Below are 27805 nucleotides of genomic sequence, written 5' to 3' on the forward strand. Positions count from 1 at the left end.
AAAATCTCCTAACCTTTCCTTATAACTCAGGTCCGCAAGTCCCAGCAACATCCTTGTAAGTTTTCTCTACATTTTCAATTTTATTGGTACCTTTACTGTAGGTGACCAGAACTGCACACGCACTTCCAAAGCTGACCTCAGCAAAGTCTAATACAACTTCAACATGACAACCATACTGCTGTATTCAGTACTCTGATTAATGAAAGCCAATGTGCTATTACGGCCCTTTCTACCAGTGACAGCACTTCAGAGTCACTGGTAGAATGGATCTATATTCCCAGATCTTTATACTTTTTAGACATTATACTTGTCTGCATGAATTTCCTTCAGCCATTTTTCCAGCTGGCTTCTATCCTGTGGCAAGCTTTGATAGCTTTCCTCATTGTAGAAAATGGCCACCATTTTGTGCCATCCGCGAATGTGCTGATCCAATTTACCAGATTGCTGATATAGATGACAAACGACAGCAGAACAACAATGAACCCAACACTGAAGCCTGCAGCACATCACTAGTCACAGGCCTCCAGTCACAAAAGCCACTATCTACTACCATGCTCTGGCTTCTACCATGAATCCAATTTACTATCTTATTCCAAATGCCAAGTGACTGAACCTTCTTGATCAGCCTCCCATATGGAACCTTATCAACGGCCTTGCTAAAGTTCATGTAGACAATGTCCACAGCGTCCTTCATTATCTTTCCTGGTAATCTCCTCTCAAAAGTCTACAGGGTTGGTTAGACATGACCTCCCATGCACAAGGTCATGTTGATAATTCATAATCAGGCTCTGTTATTGCAAATATTTTAATGTATCCTGTCCCTTTAGAATACCTTCCAATAATTCACACACTACTGGCATCAAGCTCATTGCTCTATAATTTCCAGGCTTATGCTTGGAGCCACTCTTGAATAATGGAATAACATTAGCTGTTCTCCAGCCCTTCAGCACCTCACCAGTGGTTAAAAATGCTTTAAATACCTCTGCCAGGGTTCCTACAATTTCTGCACGAGCCTTTCACAAGGTCCAAGTGTGGTAAACCATGTATATAGGTTGTAACTGGGTTATCTGTCTGGACATATCCCTCTGCTGACTGCTCCTGTGGCTCCTCCCACAGACCCCTGAATAAAGGCGATTGTGTCACTGCTCCTCCCACAGACCAAGATAGACATACAGCATGAACTTGGATCCATTTTACTGTTAATAAAAGCCTTTCAGTATTTACTCTCCTTCCAGTCTTTTGGAGTAATTGATAGTGCATCACCAAGGGAACACATTGTCAGGCTGTGGAGACTTATCCACCTTAATTTAACTCATGACGGCAAACCCCTCCTCTTCTGTGAACCATCCGCAATTGATTACCTCACCACTGTTTTGCCTCAGCTCTGTAGACTTTGTCCTTCTTCTGAGTAAATACAGATGCAAAAATATCCATTGAAGATCTCCCCCAGCTCTTTCGAATCCATGCATAGATGAAGGCGCTGATCTTCCAAGTGGACCAATTTTGTTCCTTACTATCCTTCAGCTCTCAAATGGTTCCATGTATAATCAGAGAAAGTAAACTGTATACAATCTGAAATTCTTGCTCTTCACAGACATCCATGAAAACAGAAGAACAAAAGAATGAATGACAGAAAAACATTAGAACAGCAAAGCCCCTTCTCTCTCCCTCCCTCCCTGGTGCAAGCAGTAGCAAAACATCAACCTCCCTTCTTCCTCTTCTTCTCCCTCCCCCCCCCACCATTTCATTAGAAGATGCCAGCACCCACAAAGGAACAGCAAAGCACCCAATGAGAGGCCATGAGAGTCAAGAAATACTATTGTTTAGAAACATAGAGAACCTACAGCACAATACAGGCCCTTTGGCCCACAAAGCTGTGCCGAATATGTCCTTACCTTAAAACTGCCTAGGCTTACTCATAGCCCTCTGTTTTTCTAAGCTCCATGTATCATCCAGGAGTCTCTTAAAAGACCCTATCATTTCTGCCTCTACCACTACCACTGGCAGTCCATTCCACCCACTCACACTCACTGCATTTTAAAAAAAAACAACTTACCCCTGACATCTCTGTACCTACATCCAAGCACCTTAAAACTATGCCCTTTTGTGCTAGTCATTTCAGCCCTGGGGAAAAAGCCTCTGACTAGCCACAGGATCAATGCCTCTCATTATCTTGTACACCTCTATCAGGTCACCTCTCATCCTCTGTTGCTCTAAGGAGAAAAGGCCGAGTTCACTCAACCAATTCTCATAAGCCATGTTTCCCAATCCAGGCAACATCCTTGTAAATCTCCTCTGCACCATTTCTATGGTTTCTACATCCTTCCTGAAGTGAGGCAATCAGAACTGAGCACAGTACTCCAAGTGGGGTCTGACCAGGGTCCTATATAGCTGCAACATTACCTCTCGGCTCTTAAACTCAATCCCACGATTGATGAGGGCCAATGCACCGTTTGCCGCCTTAACCAGAGTCAACCCACATAGCAGCTTTGAGTGTCCTATGGACTTGGACCCCAAGATCCCTCTGATCCTCCACACTGCCAAGAGTCTTACCATTAAGACTATATTCTGCCACCATACTTGACCTACCAAAATGAACCACTTCACACTTATCTGGGTTGAACTCCATCTGCCACTTCTCAGCCCAGTCTTGCATCCTATCAATGTCCCGCTGTAACCTCTGACAGACCTCCATACTATCCACAATGCTCTCGACCTTTGTGTCATCAGCAAATTTACTAACCCATCCCTGCACATCCTCATCCAGTTCATTTATAAAAATCAGAGTTTACCTGACAATTCGACAAGGGATAGAGAGATGTCACCCATTTCACAGCAAAGGGGACACCAACAAACAGTCACTGTGACAATGTTAGTCTGCTGTGTCGCATTTTATTCCGCGATTCTCCCAACTCGAGAATCGGTAGCAAACTCTGAGCGAGGGAAAGGTTGACTATAGAGACCGCTGCCGTGAAGTCCTGATGTTCCTTCTCCAAGAATGGGAACTCATCACTGTAGGGAAAAACTGCAGTTTGACTGCTGTTGCTGGTCAGGGAGCTCAATAGAACTCCAGCTGCCTTGAAAAGGGATGGAAAAAAGAGACATTTAAGAGAGGAATTTAAACTGTTTCTGTTGGTGAGCTTGGAGAAGCAGCCACTTGGTGCCATCTTAGCTCCGCCAACCACATATATACCTGTAAGAAGCCCAATATCACATTCTCCCTAGTTAAGAGCTCTATATATTCATTAAGGAAACTTCCCTGAAAACATTTGACAAACTCTGTCCCATCTAGTGTTTTTACAGTGCGAGAATCCCAGTAAATATTTGGAAAGTTAAAATCACTATCTACTACAACCTTATATTTTGTGCAACTCTCCAAATCTGATCCTTTTAAATCCTGTGGACTGTTGTGTAGTTTATAATATAATCTCATTAATGTGGTCTTGTGTTCCTTATTTTTCATTTCCACCCATATAGTTTCAGTAGATGAGCCCTCCAGTCTCACCTGTCTGAGCACTGATGTGGTGTTTTCCCTGAATAGTAATACTACCTCTTCACTTTTAATAGTTTCCCTCTCTAAGATGTATAAAACAACAGAATACCGGAGCATTGAGCTACAAATCCTCCTGCAATCTAGTCTCACTAATGGCTACAATAACATGATTCCATGTGCTGATCCATCCTTGTATTGAAATAGATCCAACTCAGAACATTAGTCTGACCATTCTGAACCTTTTGGTTCCTGTCTCTGTATGTAGGATTAACGTCTTCTTTCCCCACAACCATTCCACAAGCTGTGCTGGCACTCCGGTTCCCATTCCCCTGCAGGTTCTAGTTTAAACACTCCACTGCAGTACTAGCAAAACTTCCCACAAGGATATTGGTCCCCTCCAATTCAGGTGCAAACTGTCTTGTTTCCACCTTCCTTGGAAGAGAGTGCAATGATTCAAAAATCTTAGCCAAGTATTAAACTGTCTTACCTTCCTATTTCTAGCCTTACTAGCACATGGCATCGGTAGCAATCCTGAAATCACGTCCCCAGAGGTCCTGAGTTTTAATTTAACACCTAATTTTCTAAACTGTAGGACCTTGTCTCCCTTCCTGCTAAAGTTCATCCAGCTCCCTGATGCAGTCTGTTATTAACTCCAACTTGATGCAATGATGTTATCATTGGAGGTCTTCCCACATCCCACAAGTGTCATTCTCACTGTTCTAAATGTGCTAAAAGAGAGAAAGAAAGCAATTAATTTACCTTGGCCTTCACCTCTTCTTCCTGAAGCCTCGAGATAAAACCTCAAGCTCCCACTCCAATAATGGCCATCCCGGATTTTAAAAAAAATGTTGTCCCTTGCCAATTGCCAAATAAACCACGCCCAAGCTTGCTGCAAAGTTCCAATCATCCCTGCTCGCTTTTTTAAATGTCACCCTCCCTCATCATAAGCTAAACCTTGTGCAATCTCAACCCCTTAAACACCCAGAATTTCAATACCATCCAGTGCAAAATAGCTCATAGGCACCTCCTAATCCATACTTCTGCAATATGTATTGTAGTTATTTAAGTACAATCTCTTCCAAACCCACAACATCTACCACCAGATAGAAAAAAGGCAGCAAGTTAATGGAAACATGGCTGGATGCTGGTTTCCTTCCCAAGTCTCATACCAATTATGATTCGGAGATGTATTACCATCCTTCATCACTGGGTCCTGATAGACAGCACCTTACTGCATTGTGGGGAATACCTTCAAAAGTGACTCGTGCCACCTTCTCAAAGATAATTAAGTTGAGCAATAAATGCTTATCTTGTCATTAAAAACAGAAATTTGAAAAAAGCTAAAGACAAGAAATGGCCTGTTTATTTTGCCTTATTTACTTATGTATGGTTTATTGTTCAGTTGAAAGAAATCTAAAAGATATATTTTTCCTTAAGAGAATGGAACCCTTTACTTGATTTTACTAATTGAATTTTGAATTGCTCAGTTGCACAAATAGGATTAGTTTACATGTCTAAAAGGATATATTCTAGTTTCTTGGTACTAGCTCAATAATGTAACCACTGAAGCATGATAACATTGTCGTTTTTAACTTTTTGATGATTCAGATTTTGAATGAAGTGCAGAAGAAGAGCCTGCTTCCACAACTTAATGTGTTCAAAGTCATTTGAGATTTGTTTACCACTAATTTGTGAACCCTTTTGAATAAACAAGTATTTTTAAAGTGTTTATTTAAAAAACAAAGATAAAATTGGCCTGGCAATGATTCTGGTGCAAAACCTGTGAGTTCACTGGTTGGTTCTTGTAATCCCACTGTTGTTAGTTCCATCTTATCTCTATATACTTCGAAATGTTCTGTTAAAAATCTGTCTGTTTTGTTTTTGCTTTTCTGTCTCTAGGGAGTTCCAGGGGTTGGGAAGGAACTGGCTTTGAGGTTGGTTGCGACAATGAATGGACAGAGTCTGCTACAAAGGTAAATTTAACCCTTGGATAATTGACAGCTTCTAAGGAAGTTTTATCTCCTGGAGTTGACCTTTCTTCTAGATTACATTCTAACATAGTGAAATAACAGCGACATGACTGTAAAAGACTACCCAAATACTAAGAACTGCTCTGATAATACAAAGCTATAAAATGGCTAAATTATAGCTTTAAGGAAAATGAATGTTTTAACTTTATTCATACCAACACATCACATTCTCATTCTCCCTTGCACATTCTTTCTCTTCCTTTTAGCTTCCTCAAATCTGCTTGCAATGTCACAGTTACTTAAGATTTACAAGCTGAAATGTTTACTTTCCACTTCAGAATCAGGTTTATTATCACCAGCATGTGACATGAAATTTGTTAAATTAGTAGCAGCAGTTCAATGCAATACATAATCGAGCGGAGATGTAAAAAGAATAATAATAATAAATAAAATTGATAATAAATAAACAAGTAAATCAATTAGATATGTTGAATATATTAAAAAAACATGCAAAAGCAGAAATACTGTATATTTCTATTTTTTTTAAAGTGAGGTAGTGTCCAAAGATTCAATGTCCATTTAGGAATCGGATGACAGAGGGGAAGAAGCTGTTCCTGAATTGCTGACTGTGTGCTTTCAGGCTTCTGTACAGCCTACCTGATGGTAACAGTGAGAAAAGGGCATGTCCTGGGTGCTGGAGGCCCTTAATAATGGACATTGCCTTTCTGAGACACTGCTCCCTAAAGATGTCCTGGGTACTTTGTAGGCTAGTACCCAAGATGGAGTTGACTAGATTTACAACCTTCTGCAGCTTCTATCGGTCCTGTGCAGTAGCCCCTCCATACCAGACGGTGATGCAGCCTGTCAGAATGCTCTCCACGGTAACAACTATAGAAGTTTGTGTGCATTTGTTGACATGTCTAATCTCTTCAAACTCCTAATAAAGTATAGCTGCTGTCTTGCCTTCTTTATAACTACATTGAAATGTTGGGACAAGGTTAGAACCTCAGAGATCTTCACACCCAGGAACTTGAAACTGCTCACTCTCTCCACTTCTGATCCCTCTCTGAGGATTGGTATGTGTTCCATTGTCTTACCCTTCCTGAAGTCCACAATCAGCTCTTTCATCTTACTGACATTGTGTACCAGGTTGTTGCTGCGGCACCACTCCACTAATTGGCATATCTCACTCCTGTATGCCCCTTTCATCCTTTCAATTCATTTTGAAGTGGCATGGATGATTTTAGTTTTCAGAGATTTATCTCCAGAGATTTGTATGATCAATATTGCAACCAAAATATGGGCAATGTGGATATAATTAAAGGTGAAATATTTTGTATGCATTGATTTTAATTTATATTTTTTCAACATAAAGTTAAAGTGTGAAAGGATGACTGTACTTAACTTTTCAGGTTTAAGCTATGGAAAAGAGAGTTTGATGAAACTGGTACTCATGATTCCATCGTTAAAAATAAAGCACACTGCTCATTGTGCCAACACCCAGGTAAGCAGATCTTGAAATTTCTCTTCTTTCATGGGACATATTGCTAGTAATGCAGCAGTTAATACCCTCCTGATTGACTGAGTGACTTAAGACACTTTTTTTGAACTACTACAGTCTGTATTGTGAGGGTACTTTGCTAGCATGGTTGTATTATACAATTTATGATTCTTGCTGGCAATGATAAAGGAGAAATAATACTGTGTGTATACATTCAGGACTTTGCTGAATTTAAGAGGGAATTTCCATGTCATCGTGGTTCATATGCCTGCTCTGCATTGTCTTTTATAGGAATGTTCAACTGGTAAAGCTTGAGGAATCCAGAAGTGGAAAAATCAAACTGCTGGAGGAACCCAGTGGGTCAAGTAGCATCTGTGGAAGCAAAGGATAGTTGGCATTTGTCAAGATCCTGCATAACATCTGGGTGATGGCTGGATACAGATGAGGAAAAATATGGGTACCTGGAGCCTGATGAGGGGAAGGAAAAGTAGAGAGAGAGAGAGACTAAAAGATGATAAGTTAAATCAAATAAGTGAGGAATGATGGGCAGATGGATCAATGAGGGGCATTGTGGGGGACAAATCTGAGTAATGAGGTGGTGTTGGTTGGGAATGAAAAAGGTGAACAGAGAGAGAGAGAGCCGAGAGTGGGCAAGAGTTGGGGGGGTGAGGTTGACATAAAATTTGGTTGTAGGCCTCCTAAGTGCAACTTGAAGTGCCGTTCACTAGTTTCCCTTTGGCTTTACCAAAGCAGTGGACAAGGCTAAGAGAATACAGGTTGGTGTGGAAGGGGGAATTGAAGACTTTGACCTCCACAGATGCTACTTGAACTACGGGATGCCTCCCCAGCAGGTTTTCTTTACTGAAGATTTTAGTATCTGTAGTCTCTTATGCCTACAGGTTCCTGAAGTTTTTGACAATATGTACCTCCTGGGTAAAATATTGCAATCACAGTGAAAGGTTGAAGAGTCAATGCTTTAATATGGTGGGTGGAGTTCAGATCAAAGAGGGTACCATGTCCTGGATGCTGCACGTCTTGGAGTTGTTGCTGCTGTTGCCATTAAGTGAAGTGGGAAAACATTTGAGCACCCTCCTGACCATTATAGATGGTGCCAAGTGTGAGTGATGGGGGGGTTTTCACTTGGTGGACAATAACCTTTCTCTGTTCTGCACTTGTAGCTACTATTTTCCCATAATTGGTTCATTTAATTATACACTCAGCACCTTCATTAAAGAAAAGTTGACCGTGCTGATGCCATTCTATGTCATGGGGAAGTGGTTAAACCTTCTCATTTTGAAGATGTCGCTGCCTATCATTCATGTGGAGCAAGGGTTTTACTTGCTGCTTATCATTACAAGGCTGAACATTGCCCAAGTCCTGCTGGGTCATTGTCTGCGGGTTTTGAATAGAATTCAACATTGCGATGATCTATCATCTGAGTTTTTGATGAGTAGAGATGATTGGGCATTACAATGGTGTCATTGGACTTCTGAGCTATTATATAGGTAAATCATTCTAGATGTGCTCATTACCGATTATATTTGGATATCTACACTGTCAGTATCATGTTGCTTTGTATAGAAATTGCTGGCTCTTTCTAGGTATATAATAATAAATAAACTTCATTAATCTATTACATTTTTCAGATATTTTTAGTATTGTACTTTAAGGTAACAGCAACTTGAATAGCTATCAAAGCCAAAGGGAAGCAGACATTGAACTGCAGAAACACTGAGGTCACCATAAAGGCTGCTTGAAGTAATGTGTATTAAAGAGAGCCTTAAAGGAGAATTGAGAAGCAAAAATGGGCAGGAATTAGTGATTCCAATTGTTAAACTAAAAGCATCTTAAATAAATGCACAGCACAATCCATACCTTGCAGATTTTTCAATCAACTGCAGTGCAGGTGGATGAATTACACTCTACTACTGTGTTTCATTTAGGATTGGCTGGGAAGTGTGCAACCAAAGGTTACCAGTTGTCTGTGAGTGACCAGTCTTGTTTACTGCATAGCAATGTCTACAAATGTCCTTGTGATTGTCATCAGGCAGAGGAGACAAGGAAAAACAGCTCTCTGGAAAACATTATCAAAAAGTAAGTCCCTTTCCCACTATGAAGATGTACGGTCTTAGATGGGAATTTTGCATATGGGATTATTCAAATATGAATGCAAATTGCTTTCAAATATAAAATTTCCTGGTTAACACTGTGTTCTGTTGAATTGTGTAGATCAGTAGAATATCCACCCTGCAGACCAAACTGTTGGGGTATTTGGCCATCTACTGATCCATGAGTCTCCTGTTCTGATAGTGTGAATCAATTAAATTCAAAATATTTTTCAAAAATCTTTGAAACACATGTCCTTTCTGGTAGGATATTTCATTTCCTAATTAATTCTGGCACTTTCAGGTAAATGTCATGGCCCATCTGCTTCTGAATAAACAACTTTTGCAGGTGTAAAATTAAGAAATATCAATTATGTAATTACGTATCAGGTTGAAATACCAGTCTGGTATCTTTCAAACCTCTCTGACACTGGACAGCAGAAAATGTCAGACCACAGAAGTGGACCTTTGAACCCTCGGATGAACACATGCCTAACCGCTAGGTTTCCCAGTTCACACTGCATATTTGTAACTATTTGCAAAATTTTTCTGCAGCAGTTATTTGTTTATCTGTTTACATGTACACATTCAAATAGTTCATTATCTCGAAACATCCCTTATAGTACCATCCTTCCACTAGAAACTTTGTTCCAGTATACAATGTCCATTTTTTGACTTGTCAGCAGAAATATATCCTAGAAAGCAATTAGCGACTGTGAGCATTCTAATTGCATAATAGAACCTGTTACTCCAACTGCACATCCCAAACCTGCAGCCTGATTGCTTTGGCTGTGAATTGGCCAAAAATCCAATGATTATGATCAGACCTTGTACCTAGTTAGAGGCAATTTACATTACCACAGGCATTAGTTAATTCATGTCATCTGCAATCAAAGGAAATCTGTTAAGAACCAGTAGAGGGACTAGAATATACTGCAACACACAAAAAAAAACTGCTGGAGGAACTCAGCAAGCCAGGCAGCATCTATGGAAAAGAGTAAACAGTTAATGATTCGGGCTAAGATCCTTCATCAGGACTGGAAAGTCAGAGTAAGATGAGGGAAGGAAGGAAGAAATAACCAGGTGGTAGGTGATGGGTGAAACCAGGAGAGGGGAAGGGGGTGTAGTGTAGTAAAGAGTTGGTGAAAGACATAAAGTGCTGGAGAAAGGGGAATCCAATAGGAGAGTACAGTAGGCCATGGAAGAAAGGAAAGGGGAGGAGCACCAGAGGGAGGTGATGGGCAGGGAAGGAGATAACATGAGAGAGGGAAACAGGAATGGGGATTGGTGAAGTTGGGGGGGGGGGGGGGGGGCAATTACCAAAAGTTGAAGAAATCAATGTTTATGCCATCAAGTTGGAGGCTACCCAGATGGAATATACAGTGTTGCTCCTCCAGATGTTTTGAAGGCACAATACAGGTTGTTGCCACATTTAATAGTGGTCTCATCTTGCATGCCCAGATGGACACTTCATGACCATAGTAAGATGTGATTGCCTTCTCTTAGGTGAATAATAAGACTGTTCAAGCAGGTCTTGAAGAAGCCACAGCGTGTATTGAGGTAGGGAATTGTTCTGGCCATCAACTTTTCCTTCAATGAACTGAAAGGAGGAAAACAATGATGCAGTGCACTGCAACTTTTAAAATGCCTACTGCTGGGCAATGTATTGACTGCAGGAAATGGAGGAAATAGGGTCATTTCAGAGGTAGCTGGCAAGTAGTGAGTATCATGCTTGGACATGTGATAACATGTATGAGTGATTTAGATGAAGGAACAGTAAAATTTCAAATTTGCCTGGGACGCTATACTGCATGGAGTCATGATTGTGAGGGGAAAAGCAAAATTCTTCAAGGGACTGCAGATAGATTGAATGTGTCAGCAAAACAATTAAGTAAATATTTGTCAGTAACTATATTTAAGACAAGGTTGGATAGACTTTTGCATAGAAGGGGAATTGAGGGTTATGGGAAAAAGGCAGGTAGGTGGAGATGAGTCCATGGCCAGATCAGCCATGAGCTTATTAAATGGGGGAGCAGGCTCGACAGGCCAGATGGCCTACTCCTGCTCCTATTTCTTATGTTCTTATGTAACCCAATATAGATGATGTTTAATGTGGATAAATATAAAACTAGAGCGACACACAAAATGCTGGAGGAACTCAGCAGGCCAAGCAGCATTTATGAAAGTTGAAACAGTTGCTGTCTCAGACTGAGACCCTTCTTCAGTACTTGAAAGGAAGGGAGAAGACGCCAGAATAAAAAGATGGGGGAGGGGAAGGAGAACTAGCAGGAAAGTGGTAGGTGAATCCAGGTGGATGGGGAAGATAAAGGGCTGGAGAAGAAAGATAGGGGAGGAGAGTGAACCCTGGAAGAACAGGAAACAGGAGCACCAGAGGGAGGTGATAAGCAGGTGAGGAGAAGGGGGCAAAGGTGGGAAATAGGTGGAGGACAAAAGGAAAAAAAATTACCAGAAAGAGACATTTATGTTCTTGCCATCAGGTTGGAGGCTACCTGGCTGGAATATGAGGTTTTGTTCTTCCACTGTGAGAGTGGGCCTCATCATGACAGAAGAAGAGGCTGTGGACTGGTGTGTCAGAACAGAATGGGGATAGAAACTAAAATGGTTGTCCTCCAGGAAATTTTGCTTTTGGCGGATGGAGCAGAGATGCTCGACAAAGAGGTCCTCCAATTTACAAGGGGAATCACCAATGTGGAGGAGGCTGATTCAGGAGCACCAGATACAATAGATTTGTAGGTGAAGTGCTGCTTCACTTGGGTGGACTGTTCAGGGCCCTGAATGGAGGTAAAGGGGGAGATGAATGAGCAGAAGTAGCGTTTATCTGATTTGCTGGGATGTGTGCTGGGTGGGAGATTAATGGGGAAGCCTGAATGGACAAGAGAATCACGGAGTGATCCCCACGGAAAGTGGGAGAATTGGAAAATGTAATGGTGTGTTTTATTGCAGGATCCCATTGAAGATGGCCATCTCAGTAAGATAAATAGCAAGATACCATTTCATTTAAGCAATTGTTGATGTACAAAGAGACTTTTGCATCCTTCATTTAAGATAAACCTACAAATCATACTCGCTCCTTATTATGGTAAGGAGCAAGAGTATTTGACCTCAATTTACAGGTCCTTGATGACATCCAACATTGGGGCTGTTGTGCAGTTTTGGTATCCTTACCCAAGGAAAAAATTTATTTGCCATAGAGAATGCAATATATTCACCAGGAAAGTCAGGTAGATTCCTTAAGAGATTAGGTCAGCTAGTTTGTATTTATTAGAATCTGGAAGAATGAGTGCATATGCTATTGAAACTTGCTAAATTCTGATTCAAGATGGCTGTAGGGTTGGGAGGAGGGCTTATCTGGAATAACAAGTCACCATCTCTGCTAGAGAAGAGAAATTGCTTCAATCACATTCTGGTGATTCTGTGAGTTGCCTACTATAGAGGGCTGTAGTAAGGGAATAGTCAAATTTCTAAACACAGAAGTTATCAATGTATGGTGAAGGTAGCAATATGATATTAAGATAGAAGGTGGGTCATGGCATGCTGGCCTTTACTGGCCAGAGCATACAGTATAAAGGTTGGGAAATCATTGCAGCTGTATAAATGCTGGTCAGGCCACATTTGGAGTATTATGTACAGTTCTGGTTGTCATACTGAGGGAAGGATGTGAAGGTTTTGGAAAAAGCACAGATAAGATTCACCAAAATGTTAGTTGGTTGGGATCATATTCGCTCTAAAGAGAGGTTAGACCAATTTGGATTGTTTTCTCTGGAGTGCTAAGGCTGAGGGTTGAATTATCTAAAATTATGGGAGACATGGTCAAATACTAAGAGCATAGGCTTGCAGTGAAAAGGGGACAGTTTAGAGGCAACTTGCAGGGCAAGGTTTTTACAGTGATTGGTACTTGGAAAATGCTATCAGAGGAAATGGTAGATGCAGATACAATAGCAACATTTAAGACGTGTGTGCAGACAGATGGGGTTCTTTACCCTGGCATCATGGTATGCTGGAGGGCCTGTTCCTATGCTGTACTGTTCTATGATCAGCCATGTCTAGAAGATACATTTAATGTCAGATAAATGTATAAAATATACATCCTTAAATGCTTTTTCTTCGCAACCATCCATGAAAACAGAAGAGTGCCCCTAAAGAATGACAGTTAAATGTTAGAACCCCAATGTTCCCCCCCCCCCACCCACCACAGCTCTCCTCCTTCCCGCCGGTAAGCGGCAGCAAGCAATGAAACCCCTCTCCCCCACTGTCACCGAGCACTCAAATGTGAGCAAAGCAACAGCAAAGACACAGACTTCCAGTACTCCAAAGACTACTTGTTCACCTGATATTCGACATACCACAGGCTCTCCCTCTCCCCCTAATAAGAGAGAAAGAGATGTCTCCATTTCACAGCGAGAGGGGAGACATAACAAACAACTTGCTGGTTTACGATATTAAAAGTCCATTGTCACTTTTTCTGAGCTCTGCGCCCAAAGATCTTGGGTCTCTGAGCACACAGCCTTAGATCTCCCAGAACACACCGATCCGCCCATCTCTAGAGCCACGAAATCTTGGTTCTCCAAAGGAGAGCAAAATTCTTGGCGTGCCAAATAATGGCCAGTCACGAAACCTCGAGAGCAGGTCCCATTCTCGCAAAGAACTGTAGCCAGCATGTAACTCGATTTCCAAAAGAACCCTGAAAGAGATAAATAGAGATACTTAAGATGGAAATAGAGTTGTTTCCAAAAATGCAAGGCGCCATTAATTCTCATAAACTGCTGCTCCTAGTTTGCATTGAATGGTGAAGCAGGTTCAAAGGCCAAGTAGTCTAGTTCTATTTTTCTGTATGTTTACCTAACTGGAACTATCCTACTTGATGATTCACTTACTAAGACCACACTGTCACATTTTCTTACATAACAGCAGAAGTGAATCTTTGATTCTAAAGTGTTCCCTCAGAATATCAAAATATAAGCAAGAGATTGTTCTTCGTAATAGATCAATCCTCTTTCTCTTTCAGAAAAGCCACAGCTTGTGAGTATTTTCCATTCGAAGAGGTAAAGCAAAACTATTTTCAAACATTAATTGCTTGTGAGGTAGCTACACAGTATAGCTAACAGTACAAAGTACTTTTTTCTGGGTTTCAGGTGATCAAAGAATTTCTTATCAGCAAAGAACAGCCAATTCAAAAAGCTCAGTGGAGGCGTCCAAAGCTGTTACTACTTCAGGTATCTAGTATAATTTCGTAAAGCAGGCCACCAAAAATCTCACTATAATTCAACTAATTAGAAAATACAGTTTGAAAATCTTCAAGGTCAGATGTTAAATGAACTAATCAATGTGATAACCATAAGTCTGAATTTTTAGTTTTTGATATATTTCCTGATTTTAGTAGAGTATAAGCACTATACTCAGTGGCCATTTTATTAGGTTCCTCCAGGTACATAATTAAGTGGCCACTGAGTGTACGTTCGTGGTCTTCTGCTGCTGTAATCCATCCACTTCAAAATTCAATGTGTTGTACATTCAGAGATGCTCTTTTGTACACAAGTGTTGTAACATGCGGTTACATTAGAAAAGGGTGACAAAGGTTCAGAAGGTGTTGAATTATTGTGGGTGGAGTTAAGGAACTACAAGGGTAAAAATGCCCCGATGGGAGTTATATACAGAACCCATCCCCCCCCCAAACAATAGTAAAATGTGAGTTACAAATTACAGAAGTAGGTAGGGAATGCATACCAGAAGGACAACGTTACGATAGTCATGGAAGTTACCAGATTGGGAAGCTTTTTTAAAAAATCAACAGAAGGCAACTAAAAAAAAAAGGTAATTAAGAAGTAGAAGTAAGCTAGCCAATAATATTAAAGAGGATGTAAAAAGTTTCTGCAGATACGTAAAGTGTAAAAGAGGGGCGAGAGTGATATTGGACCACTAGAAAATGATGCTGGAGAGGCAATAATGGGAGACAAGGAAATGTTGAATGAACTGAATAAGTATTTTGCATCAGTCTTCACTGTGGAAGATACTAGCAGTAAGGTTAGGGGTCAGAAGTGTTTGAAGTTACCATTACTAGGGAGCAAGTTCTTGGAAACTTATAGATCTGAAGGTACATGAGTCACCTGGACCAGATGGTGTACTCCACAGGGTTCTGAAGAGGTGGCTGAGGAGTCTGGGGAGGCATTAGTAATGATCTTTCAAGAGTCGCTAGATTCTGGAATGGTTCCAGAAGACTGGAAAATTGCAAATGTCACTCCACTCTTCAAAAAGGAGAGGGAGAAGAAAGGAAACTATAGGCCAGTTAGTCTGACCTCCAGTGGTCAGGAAATGTTGGGGTCGATTATTAAGGATGAGGTCACAGAGTACTTGGAGGCACATGATAAGATAGGCCGTAATCTGCATGGGAATATGCTCAAGGGAAAATCTTGCCTGATTAACTATTTTGGAATTCTTTGAGAAAATAACAAGCAGGATAGACAAAGGAGATGGTTGATGTTGTGTAGTTGGATTTTCAGAAGGCCTTTGGCCTTTTAACATGGTGTTACAGGGAAGATTCTAGAATGGATAAAGCAGTGGCTGATCGGCAGGAGGCAAAGAGTGGGAATAAAGGGAGCCTTTTCTGTTGGCTGCTGATAACTAGTGGTGTTCCACAGGGGTCTGGTTTGGGAACGCTTTTTACATTTTATGTCAATGACTTGGATGACAAAAATAATAGCCTTGTTGCAAAGTTGTGGACAATACGAAGATAGGTGAAAGGACAGGTAGTTTTAAGGAAGTAGAGAGGCTACAGAAGGACTTGGACAGATTAGGAGAATGGACAAAGTGGCAGATGGAATACAGTGTTGGGAAGTGTATGGTTATGCACTTTGGTGGAAGAAATAAAAGGGTAGACTATTTTCTAATTGGAGAGGAATTTCAAAAAAACTGAGGCGCAAAGGGATGACATTCCTTGTGGAGGATTCCCTAAAGGTTAATTTGAAGGTTGAGTCTGTGGTGAGTAAAGAGAGTGCAATGTTAGCATTCATTTCAAAAGAGCTTAAATATAAAAGCAAGGATGTAATGTTGAGGCTTTATAAAGCACTGGTGAGGCCTCACTTGGAGTATTGTGAACGGTTTCAGGCTCCTTGTCTTAGAAAGGATGTGCTGACACTGGAGAGGGTTCAAAGGAGGTTCACGAAAATGATTCCAGTATTGAACAGCTTGTCATATGAAGAGCGTTTAATGGCTCTGGGCCTGTATTCACTGGAATTGAGAAAAATGAACAGTAGCCTAATTGAAATGTATCAAATGGTAAAAGGTTTTGATAGCGTTGATGAGGAGAGGATGTTTACTATGGTGGGACCCTCACAGAATAGAAGGGTGTCCTTTTAAAACTTAGATGAGGAGAATTTTATTTAGCCATTGGGTGAATTTATGGAATTTGTTGTCTCCGCAGCTGCTTGTGGCAAAGTCTTTACAAATATTTAAAGCAGAGGTTGATAGATTCTTGATTGGTGAATATATGAAGGGATACTGGGAGAAGGCAGGAGACTGGGGCTGAAAGGAAAAATGGATCAGTCATGATGAAATGGCGGAGCAGACTCGATGAGCCAAATGGCCTAATTCTGCTAATTATGATCTTGTAAATAACTTTCGGGCCGGTGGTTCTGGATCCAGTGAAGCATTGCTTGATATCTGCTTTGAAACTCAAACTGATTTTGTCAGCGCAGGAACTTTCAATCTTTAAGGAACTGTAACTGAGGCAAGGTTTTCTACTTAACTAATCCACTGAGGTCACCAAGCGGTTAAATTTTCATGGCTGGGATGGTAAAGTGACAAAGTAATATTTAGAATTTAAAATTTATTTTTAATATCATTAGTTTAGGTGGATAATTAAACATAATTAGTCATGCCGGATTAATAGAATCTTTCCTTTCCGTTTTAGAATTTTGTTCTGGATAAAATGGAATGGCCTAGACATTACACATGTGAAAAAGTGCTGCCATTACTTTCACATTACGACATGATGGAGAGAAGACTAGGTAAAAAGGACACAGGCCACTTACAGCCTGTAAGGTAACAACATATTGATTAAAAACAAAAAAATAATGAATGGAGCTGCATGAGATACAGAGTTAACATTTCAGTTCATATCTAACTGGGTAAAGTAGAAATACAATCGTAGAGAAGGGGCAAACAAAGCAAAAGACTGGCTTTTTTTGATAGCAAGGAGACTATTAGTGAGTGATACATCTACTCAGTTGCACTTTATTGGGTACTCCTGTAGACCTGCTCATTAATGCAAATATATACCGTAGATTCCGGATTTTAAGCCGCTACTTTTTTCCCACATTTTGAACAGCTTTGAACACTGCGGCCTTTAAAACGGAGCGGCTAATACATGATTTTTTTCATGCCGCCTCGTAAACATTTTGCCTCATAACAGTAGACCAATAAAATTGATGAGTAGTTCACAGAGGTCCAATGAAATTGTACGATAAATCAAGCGCACTTTCACAATTAAATTATTGTAAATCAGTCATTTGTACTCACCCTCATCAACATGGAAAACACTCGAAGCATTGTGCTGCCTTATGGCAGTTACTTAGTTTATAATATTTTCGCTTAGTAATTCATTTTCTAGTTAAAGTTAGAAGAGTTTTAACTATATTTGTTTTCTGTACTACATCACGGGATGCTATGACGTCACACCCGGTTTCGCGGTGTCTTGTGGGAAAAATGCCGTTTGCGATGAAACGGGACGGAGGGAGGGAGCGCATTACGCGAGCGGCTTTGGATCTGAGCGAACGCTGCTTTTAAGTTAAAGGCGATCAATAACTTTTCCTGGTAGGCTGCAGTATATATATTTTTTACCAGTCGTTAGGAGATATTGGAATGTTGTTCAGTAAAGAAGTATACGCAACGTATATTTAAAAGTAGCCGCGTTACGGGCACGGTTCGAAAAAAAACATTTGCAATATGTATTTGTTTTTGTTACCATATGGATTTAATTAAAAGTTAAAAAATCCTCACGTGTAATATCTTTCTGTGTAAATATCTCATATTACAACGTGGGACACCTGCGGCCGAAAATCCGGTGCGGCCGAAAATCCGGTGCGGCCTTTACAATTAAAAAATTGATTTTATTTCTAAAATTAGAGCCAGCGGCTTTTAATCAGGTGCGCTCTGTAGTCCGGAATCTACGGTAATCAGTCAATCATGTGGCAGCAACTCAATGCATAAAAGCATGTGGACGTGTTCAAGTGGTTTAGTTGCTGTTCAGACCAATCAAAAGTACGGGGAAGAAATGTGATCTAAGTGACTGACTGTGGAATAATTGTCGGTACCAGATGGGCTGGTTTGAGTATCAGAAACAACTAATCTGCGGGTTTTGTGGACAACAGTGCCTTGAGTTTACAAAGAAGGGTGCAAAAACAAAACATCCAGTTGTGAGGGCAAAAGCACCTTGTTAGTAAGAGAGGTCAGAGAATGGCCAGACCAGTTCATAATCTTATAAACCTCTCTCAGCCTCTGCTGCTCCAGAGAAAACAATCCAAGTTTGTCCAGGCAGCATCCTGGTAAACTTCTTCTGAACCTTCTTCCAAATCTCGACATCTTTCTTGTAGTTCAAGTCAACCATACATGAATACAGCCAAATAAGCAGTGTGACTCCATGGCTAAGGTAAAAAAAAACACAGTACCAACAGTCATACACAGCACAAGGCACATATAGCACATATAAAGTATACGTGTAATACTGTCACACAAAAAATTCGTCTAAGACCAGTCTACAACTGAACCCAGCATGGCTTGTTCTTCTGCTGAGTGGCCACTTGAGGCAGCACCAGTTCACACTGCCTCAGGTGAAGTGCACTGATTTGGACACCTCTTGCCTGGGCGGCTGTAAACTGGCAACACCACGGCTTGAGGCCTACTCCTTGCTACAATCGAGGCCTTGCAGCTTCACCACCCCACCCACCAATAAACCAGAGAATTGGACTTAAGCATTCCACATTAACAACATCGAACGGGGTCTTGCAATCACAAGAAAAGAGACTAAGATGATCACTCACTGTTACCCTGTACACTGCTTTCACTCTATAACTCCTCAAGTGCCTCTCTGATGCAGGCAGCAGCACAATCCAAACACAGTCCAGCTCCTACAGTTTCTCTGCCAACAAACAGCTCACTGATGGGGTAGACCTGCAGAAGATTGTTCGTCATGTCCAGCAGGATCTGCAATTGTAATAAATATGTTTTTTAAATACAATAGCAGCTTTGGTTGGCCCTGTAGCAGCTGCTGAAATCAAATGTGCCGCCATCTTACCAGAAGGACATAATGGGACGAACAGAACTGTATGCAATACTCCAGATGCAGCCGAACTAGAGTTTTGTAAAGCTGCAACATCATTTCCTGACTTTTGAGCTTGATGCTTTGACTAATAAAGTCGAGCATGCCAAATGTCTTCTTATCCACCCTACCCCTAAATGTACTGTGCAATATGTTTGACTTACCAGGGCGCAACACTTCACACTTGTCCGAGTTAAACTTCATCTGCATTTTCACCACCCATATCTGCAACTGATCTATATCATGCTGTATTCTTTGCCAGTCATCTACACTGTTCACAACACCACCAATCTTCATATCACCTGCAAACCTATTACCCCATCTATTTACATTTTCATCCAGGTTATTTATATACCTCACAAACAGCAAAGGTCCCAGTATGGATCCCTACAGAACACCACTAATCGCAGACTTCCAGCCAGAATAAGTCCCTTCGCTCACTGCCCTATTTCTTCTATGGAGAAGCCAGCTCTGAATCCAAACAGCCAATTCACAACTGATCCCATGCATCTGAATCTTCTGGATGAACCTCCCATGAGAAACTTGGCCAAACCTCTTACTAAAATCCAGGTAGGCTATGTCCACAGTTCTACTTTCATTAATCACCTTCATCAAAAATCTCAAGTTAGTAAGACACGACTTGCTAAGTTCACTAAGTTCAATTTCAAGTTTGTTATTCAACTGTTCATATGAATACAGCCAAGGATATATCCCATCAGGCCCTGGGGACCTTTCCACCCTAATGCTTTTTAAGAGACACAACACTAGGTTTCTCCTTTACTTGAAACGATCTGCATAGTAATCCTCTCAGCACTGATCTCCCTGTCCTCCACATCCATCTCCTTTGTAAATATGTAAATTACTCATTAAGGACATCACCTATTTCCTTCACATTCAGGCAAATGTTTCCCCCCTTTAACCTTGAGTGATTCCGCCCTATCCGAAGTTAGTTCTTTTCTCTCCTATCAAATAGTATTTCACCTTATGACAAACATTCCAATAAGATGGTGACGTGCTCGGGCACTGCTGGTCATTAAGAACTTCAGGTACTGCATGTCTACCCCTATCTGTCGGTTGGCAGTGGAGCTGGACTTGGTGTGGATTACGTTGCTGCCTGCTAGAGAGGTGTCAGTGTGCGGCCTAACAGCGAGTGGTTGTCTTAGTCATCTTTCTTGTGATCACAATACCCTGTTGGATATTGGTAATATGGGATGCTGCAAGTTCAGTTCACTGTTTCTTGGTTGAGGAGCTGTGTGGCTTCGGTTGTAGCACAGACTAGGCCTCGTGCTGCAGTGTCACCTATTCGCAGCCATCCAAAAGAGAAGCGGTGCTGCCCTCCAGTGTTTGCTCTTGCCAACAACATTCATGGACTCAGGACCTGCGCTATATTATATATTTTTTGGTGTGACTTTTACTAGTGAATTATATATGCCTTGTGCTGTGTATGGCTAGACACTGTGCTCTACACCTTTGCCCTAGAGGAACACTCTTGTTTGGCAGCTCTTATGAATGGTTAAATGACAATTAAATTAAACTTGAAGGCATATTGCAGGTTTCCAAAACCAACAATGAAATCAATAATTCCAGTTTTTCTAGCGACCATGTTTTATTTTCTCCCTTACTTCTGATACTTTCAGATTTCATTTCATTTGCAACTCCTGCCAGAGTATCCTGTCAGTTTTTTTGTATATATCCAACTTTTACTACCTCCTTCCAGATTGCTCCTTCACCATTTCTATTGTGCTGTCTCGCCTAGTCTTTAAGCTAATACAGACCTTTTTCATTTACTCTCTCTAGCCTGATCCCTTTCTCTGCAGCTTTAACTTTTTGTTATATTTCTCACTTTTCTCAACTCTGAGGAAAGGTCAACAAACCTGAAATCTTAACTCTGTTTCTCACTCTCAAGTGCTGCCTGACTTGCTAGGTATTTCTAGCTTTTTCTGGTTTTACTTCATATTTCCAGCCTGACTTTGAACCAAATTATTTATTGTTATTTGTACATTTCTTTTAATAAATTCTGATTAAAATGCTGAAATTATGTATAATTATAAATTTGAAGATGACTTTTCAATATTTGAATATAAGAATTGGAAGGGCACACAAACATTTACATAATTTACCTGTGTTGTGGAAATAATCATCCACTATAAATATCTGAACTTCATTCTTACATTGTGAGTGAGTGTGAGAGAGAGAAAGAGAACAAACCACAGATCTTTCTAAAATTCTAATGCATTATGTACAGTAAGAATTGTGTGTATTTTGGTGTCTCTAATATTTTTCTTTTTTTTTTCAAAGCATTGTCAAAATAAGAATCCGGAATGGGATTCCATGCTTTGAAATTCAATGGGAAAAACCAGGTAGGTTATTTCAATTTTTTCACAAATTTGAATTGGAAAGAGGCATTGCTAGTAATCATAGACTTAGCTTCCTGTACAAAATTGGTCAGTAAAAATACAGCCCATGTAAGAGAATCCAAAAAGATCTAATGATGGCTGTAAATATTTAATAATCAGTACTGCTCTTTGAATTGATTGTGTTTGCAAATTCCTGCTGATAAGTGTATTTATTTATTTATTGACATACAGCACAGAGTAGGCCCTTCCTGCTCTTAGATCCCTCTATTTAATCAATCCTAGCCTGATAATGGGATAATTTTCAATGACCAATTCACCTATCAACTAGTATGTCTTTGGACTGTGGGAGGAGACTGGAGCACCCAGAAGAAACTGCCGTGGTCACAGAGAGAGCATACAAACTCCTTACAGGCAGTGGTGGGACAAGCCTTGGTTAAGGCCAGATAACTTGGATCAGCCATTTCAACATATTACAGGTTGAACACCCCTTATATGAAATGCTTGTGACTGAAGTGTTTTGGATTTCGGAGTTTTTTAGATTTTGGAATATTTGTATCTATATAATGAAATACCTTGGGGATGGAACCCAAGTCTAAACACGAAATTCTTTTACATTACATATACAGTTAATGCATATATCCTGAAGGTAGTTCTATATAATAGTTCTAATATCTATCACAACTTTGGCTGCCCAGGTGGACATTGTGGCTTTTTGACATCTCCATCATTCTCAACTCTGAATTTGTGTCTTGCACTTGTTCATCACACACCTGTACTGATGCAGCTGTTCAGCATGTTAGATTTTCAGCAGCAACGATCTTAACAAACTCAGCAATGAGTTTCTCTCCTCCGCTGCTTTGTGATCAGCAGAGGATTTATCACCACAAATCTTTAAAATATTAATGCCATACCTTTCTTAAATTTCTGCAACCAGCCTGCTGAATATTCACAATTGCCTTCAATTTTCAGTTCGTCGTGATAGATCTTTGCTTGTTTCATGATCTGCATACCGTTACTCTGCTGAGGAATCTATTCTTTCAATGCACAATTGAGATTTTTGTTTTTCTCTTTATGCAGTGCTTTTCTATTTTTCATTAACTTATGTTGATTGCATTTGAACTGTCTGATGCGCAGAGATTTGCACGTCATCTGGGAACCTTTCCAGCAACTTGGGGAATTTTCCATTCATGACATCATGTCAGCACTCAAAAACAAAATTCAGATTTTGGAGGATTTTGGATTTTGGAATTTCAGATACGGTGTACTCAACCTGTATGATGTAAATGGTGATGCTGATCACCTATCCCATAATAAGACATCAAATTAATTCTCATGGTGAATTGACCTTTCTGAACAAATTCTTTTCAAGCACTTGGTGTTGAGACTGAGCTGAGCAGCCTCATGGAGGAACTTTTATGACTCTTTCCATTTCCTAGAACATTATGTTTTCTCAAATGAACAGTCTGAAGATTCTCAGAATACTGTGACAACCATCGAGGAGCAACTTTTGTTTGGAGCAGCGTATCCAGACATTACTGCTCAATTTCATAGGGAGAAAGCTGAAGGAAAGGAGAAGAAGCATCAAAAAAGTAAGTCATCCACTGTTAGGAATGGTTTTGTCATTAGTTGCATTGGGAACACTGCGCCATATTTAACAGAAGCAGCTTGTGCTAGCCACTGACATACATGCCAAGTGATAATTTACTTTTTTCCACATATGCCAATGCATCATTTTGTTTGAAGCTGTGCTGATTTAAAATGGCATGGTCAACAAATAATGCCATTGCTAAGTGATTGTTGCAGGGAGGAGCCATGTGAGTCAAAGGGTAGTGAACTCACCGTGTGAAAGGGTGATAGATGCAGAAAAAATCACATTTTAAAAAAAAATAAATCTGTATGTGAACTTGAAGTGCAATAATCAGCAGGACCGTGGAATAAGTGCTACACAGTGGGATTACATTAGGTGACTCTTTGACTTTTGGGATACAGTGGCATTAATAAATTGAGGATGAAGTTATCCACCTATGATTTTCTGCTTTGTAACGGAGGAGAAACATAGTGAAAATGGTTGGGTTTATTTCTTGTGTCTCTAACGTTCAAGTGAATTTCAGATTTCAGGTCTGAAAGTGTGGACAGAAAGGGAAAATCTATTTGGAATGAAAGGAGCACAAATGAGGCTGCTCTTCTTATTCTAGACCGCTTCACCAGATCTGGAAGACATTAATAAATTATTGTATTTGTGCTTTTTCAACAGATGCTTTTGTATTTAGTATAATACTTGTATTGGTTAGAAAAAAACAGAAGATGGTTGAGTCCTTTGTGTGGTAACAGAGTTCCCCCATTCTCCATACCCCTTCCCTCCCCCCCCCCCCCCCCGGCACCTGGTTTAAAAGAGCTTTGAATAAGGAACATCTTATCTTCAGAATCAGAATTTACCATTTACCTTTGTAGAAGCCCCAATATAACTGATGGACAAATAAACTTTTGATCTATATTTGAGAATTCCAAAGGAATCACTGTTAATTTGAAAACTTCGCTTAAACAATTTATAAACTGTCTAGGAGAAATAATGTTGTTATTTTTTCTTTTAACATTTTTTAAACATTTTTCCCCACCATTGCTTTGCACTCACAGTCACAGCCATGTATGTCTAGAGACTCTATTTTTATTTTCTGAATGAGGCATGGAATAGAATTGGAACATCTGTGTTTTAATGTATCTTTTTAAATCACACTTATCAAAGAATGTCTAGTGCTTGTGGGCAAAAGCCAACCTTAAACCACAATGAGTAAACTGCAGTTTAACAAAATGGTATTCAAAGCATTGCTTTAGCCTGACCAGGATTTGCATCGACGTTTTCAATCTGCCTCTTTTTGTGTTTTAATTTAGGTAAAAATAAGAAAAGAGACAGAACAGTACCAGTGCCTGATGAAATCTCGCAATTAATGTCAAGGATGAATTTACAACCTCTTCATAAAGGTTTGGCTGCAAAAATGGAACCTGGTCCAAAAAGTTTGGGTCAAGAAACAAATCCCTCCAACTACACACACATGAGTTCTTGCGTTGAAGTTTCTGCTGAATATTCTGTGTTGCCCAAAGAATCCTGGAAGGAATCTGAAAAAGTAATTTCCCAACCTGCAAATCATCAGAGTGCAGAAGGTGAAAAATCTGACAATGTGTCTTTATTTCTCAGAGCATCAGAAAATAAGATGAGTCCCTCTACTACTTCCCCATCAGTATCTTCAATGGTTGCGGAGCTGCACTTGAGTGACATTGACTGGAATCAATCATTTAGTACACCACATTCAGAGTGTACTCCTATAAGACAAAGTGATACTTCTGAACAAGTTTCATTAGTTATTAGTGCAAATTGTTGTGTTCCCATTAGTTCTTCCATCAAATTAACAGAAGATGAGGCATCGAAGGAAAACATTGCAGACCCTTCTCAGGAGTGTGTTCGACAAAACATGGAGCTATTTTATGAGGATACATTTATGTTGCAGGATTTTGATCAGCTGCCTTTAAAAGAACGAATTCTATTGAAGAATTCACGCCAGTTTATACGGTTGCCTCAACCAAATTTTAATTCTAGCGAAAATAACTTCTTGCTGTGCTCTACTTCCATTAAAGGTGATTTGCCATCTGTTGAAGAACATACTGAGTCTCTTGTTGAGGAAGAACTTGCAAATAATTTTAATAAAAAGAAACTGACCAGGACTGAGTTTTCAGAAACTCAGGAGGCAGGAACTGAAAGTTACTCGTCTGACAAAACTGCTGGTCATCATACCAGGTCATTGACTGTGCCTGAAAAGAAGAATGTAAAAGACTCAATGAAAAGGTTTGTTGGAACTCGTGATCCAACTGTGTTTTCAAACCAAATTTCAAAGCTAGAGAGCTCCTCCTCTACAGTGGAAAAGAACAAAGTAAGCAAACAGCTCAAAATGAAACTAGCGAATGGGAGTAGACCAACAGTTGCGACAAGTGTGTGTTGCAACATGTATTTGTCTAGTGAAGATAGTGATACAGAGGATTCAATAAATAGAAAGCAAAGACGAGGCATCAAATTAAGAGCTGAGAAGAACACAGTGACTCCATTCTGCTCTTCAAAACTGGATCAACCTCAACATAACAAATCCAGGCCTATCTCTGGTAGAATTTGTAGCATAAACAATCAGGCTGTTAATATTGTAGGGAAAAATGCCCAATTACAATTAATGCCCAAGGACAGCAAAGATGAGACTAAAGTTGATAAATCCCAGAAAAATACTTTAGAAACTAAAATACATAGAGGTGACAGTGCCATTCTGCTGGAATCACCATTGAGAGGTCTGGAAAATTACAAGCATTTCAATGTTGATGAGGATTCCATTATAGTAATAAGTGACAGTCCCCTTCCACTTTCTGAAAGGCTGAATCTCTCTCTCCAGAGTAGTTGATTTGTTATTCATATGCAGAAATTTCAGAACAGTCAGATAACACCATGTTTGATTGTGTAAGATGTCTAGTCTATGACTGTCTATTGTTTCATCTAACTTTCAGCAGCACCACAATCTGTTAGTCAATTAAAAAGTTTTCTAGCATACAGATTTTAAAAAATCATAAAATTATGCTTAGTTTTCCATATTATTTTCCACTCCATTTGCAGTTACTAATGCACAGACTGATTTGCATTTTCACTTACAGAGCTAAGTTCTAATTTCAAGAATCTAGTTTAAATATTTCACATGCATTAGAAACATTTCAAACCCCCACCCCCCCCCCCATCCCTCCTTCCATTCATTTAATTCTTTCTTTCAAAAGGAGTATGAAACCCACTTGGATTAAGGTTAACAATAATAAAGGATCACTCATTGATAAGTTTGATCTACAAATAATAGTGGGAAAATGCATGTAGACAAATTTCATAAATGAATTTTAAAAAATAGAATATTAATTGTTGCGAATTCAGAACACCCTAGTGTTTATTGCATTTTCCCCACAGTTCAAAGACGTACTGGTTAGTAGGTTAATTGGTCATTGTAAAATTGTTCTGTGATTAGACTAGAGTTAACTCAGTGGGCTGCTGGGCGGCAGCATTCAGTGAGCTGGAAGGGCGTGCTCCGCGCTGTATCTCTAAAATAAAAATTTTTAAATAAATAGAGATGGGGAATAGAATTTCTGCAATAAATAGCTCACTACTCACCCGAGGGATGATTAACTATTTTATCCATTTATCCATTAATAAAGAATGAAGCAGAGTAGAAGTTGTGGAAATGTACTTGTAGTAACAAAGTGGCATTTTTAGCTGTAACAACATGGAATCTGCATCATGCCAGAGTGCTTTGCTAGTAGCGTTTGTTCCATCAGCATAATGTTGCACTTGAGTCCTTGACAAACTGCCGACCAGCAGCTGTGTCACTGGAAAAATGCCAAGTACCATGATTAAGCAGTAGGATAGAATGCACCCTTTTCTTGAACTGAGGTGTGGATAGTTGCACTTGTGGGTAAAAGAGTGACTAAGCTGTCTCTGGGGGCTATCACTGGTGCTTGTGCAATGATTGTCTTCTCTTGCTGCAAGTAAAATAAATGCAAAATGATCGATCTACTCTGCGTTCTTTGTTTGTTATGTAATGTAGCGAAAAGATGCTTGACAGAACTTGGAGATTCCACCAAGTTGAGGTCTAACCAGTTCACCCAGTAAAAGCCTGTCATTCAGTGCTTAGTAGAAGAACCCTGAGACAGGTTTGGAAAAAGCTATTCAGAATCTTAAAACCATTGTTTTGTCTTGCAAGCCTAGTTTTATGGATTTGGAAATTTTAATGAGGGCATAGTTAGGCCCCGTATTTAAATTTTAAGGTTAAATTTCAAGGTTTTCAAGAACACTAAAACAGTGCCAGGCTAGGGCCTCCCACCAAACCAAATGAAGATTTTTATTTTAAAAATCTGTATAATGCATTACATGTTGCCTTCCCCAAAAAAGCAAATTGGTCTAAGATTATGGAGACACAGGGTAGAAGTGAGTGTAGCAGGATACATACAGAAGCTAGTACAGAAAATGGAACAATAT

The 27805-nt window shown here is 39.9% G+C and overlaps 1 protein-coding gene across 1 annotated transcript in view; it reads left to right on the top strand.

Annotated features, from left to right (window-relative positions):
* Nucleotides 1–27343, top strand: part of LOC140733518 (flap endonuclease GEN homolog 1) — a 31915-nt gene extending 4572 nt beyond the window's left edge. The window contains exons 6-14 of the mRNA XM_073056950.1: nucleotides 5393–5466; nucleotides 6876–6967; nucleotides 8908–9058; nucleotides 14096–14132; nucleotides 14223–14303; nucleotides 16997–17127; nucleotides 21701–21762; nucleotides 23196–23348; nucleotides 24649–27343. Of these exons, the coding sequence (XP_072913051.1) occupies nucleotides 5393–5466; nucleotides 6876–6967; nucleotides 8908–9058; nucleotides 14096–14132; nucleotides 14223–14303; nucleotides 16997–17127; nucleotides 21701–21762; nucleotides 23196–23348; nucleotides 24649–26195 (2328 nt within the window). The 3' untranslated portion in view covers nucleotides 26196–27343. The remainder of the gene's footprint in view (nucleotides 1–5392; nucleotides 5467–6875; nucleotides 6968–8907; nucleotides 9059–14095; nucleotides 14133–14222; nucleotides 14304–16996; nucleotides 17128–21700; nucleotides 21763–23195; nucleotides 23349–24648) is intronic.
* The last annotated feature ends 462 nt before the right edge of the window (nucleotides 27344–27805 follow it).

This window comes from Hemitrygon akajei, chromosome 9 (assembly GCF_048418815.1).
Source record: "Hemitrygon akajei chromosome 9, sHemAka1.3, whole genome shotgun sequence".
In the NCBI taxonomy this organism is placed as follows: Eukaryota; Metazoa; Chordata; class Chondrichthyes; order Myliobatiformes; family Dasyatidae; genus Hemitrygon; species Hemitrygon akajei.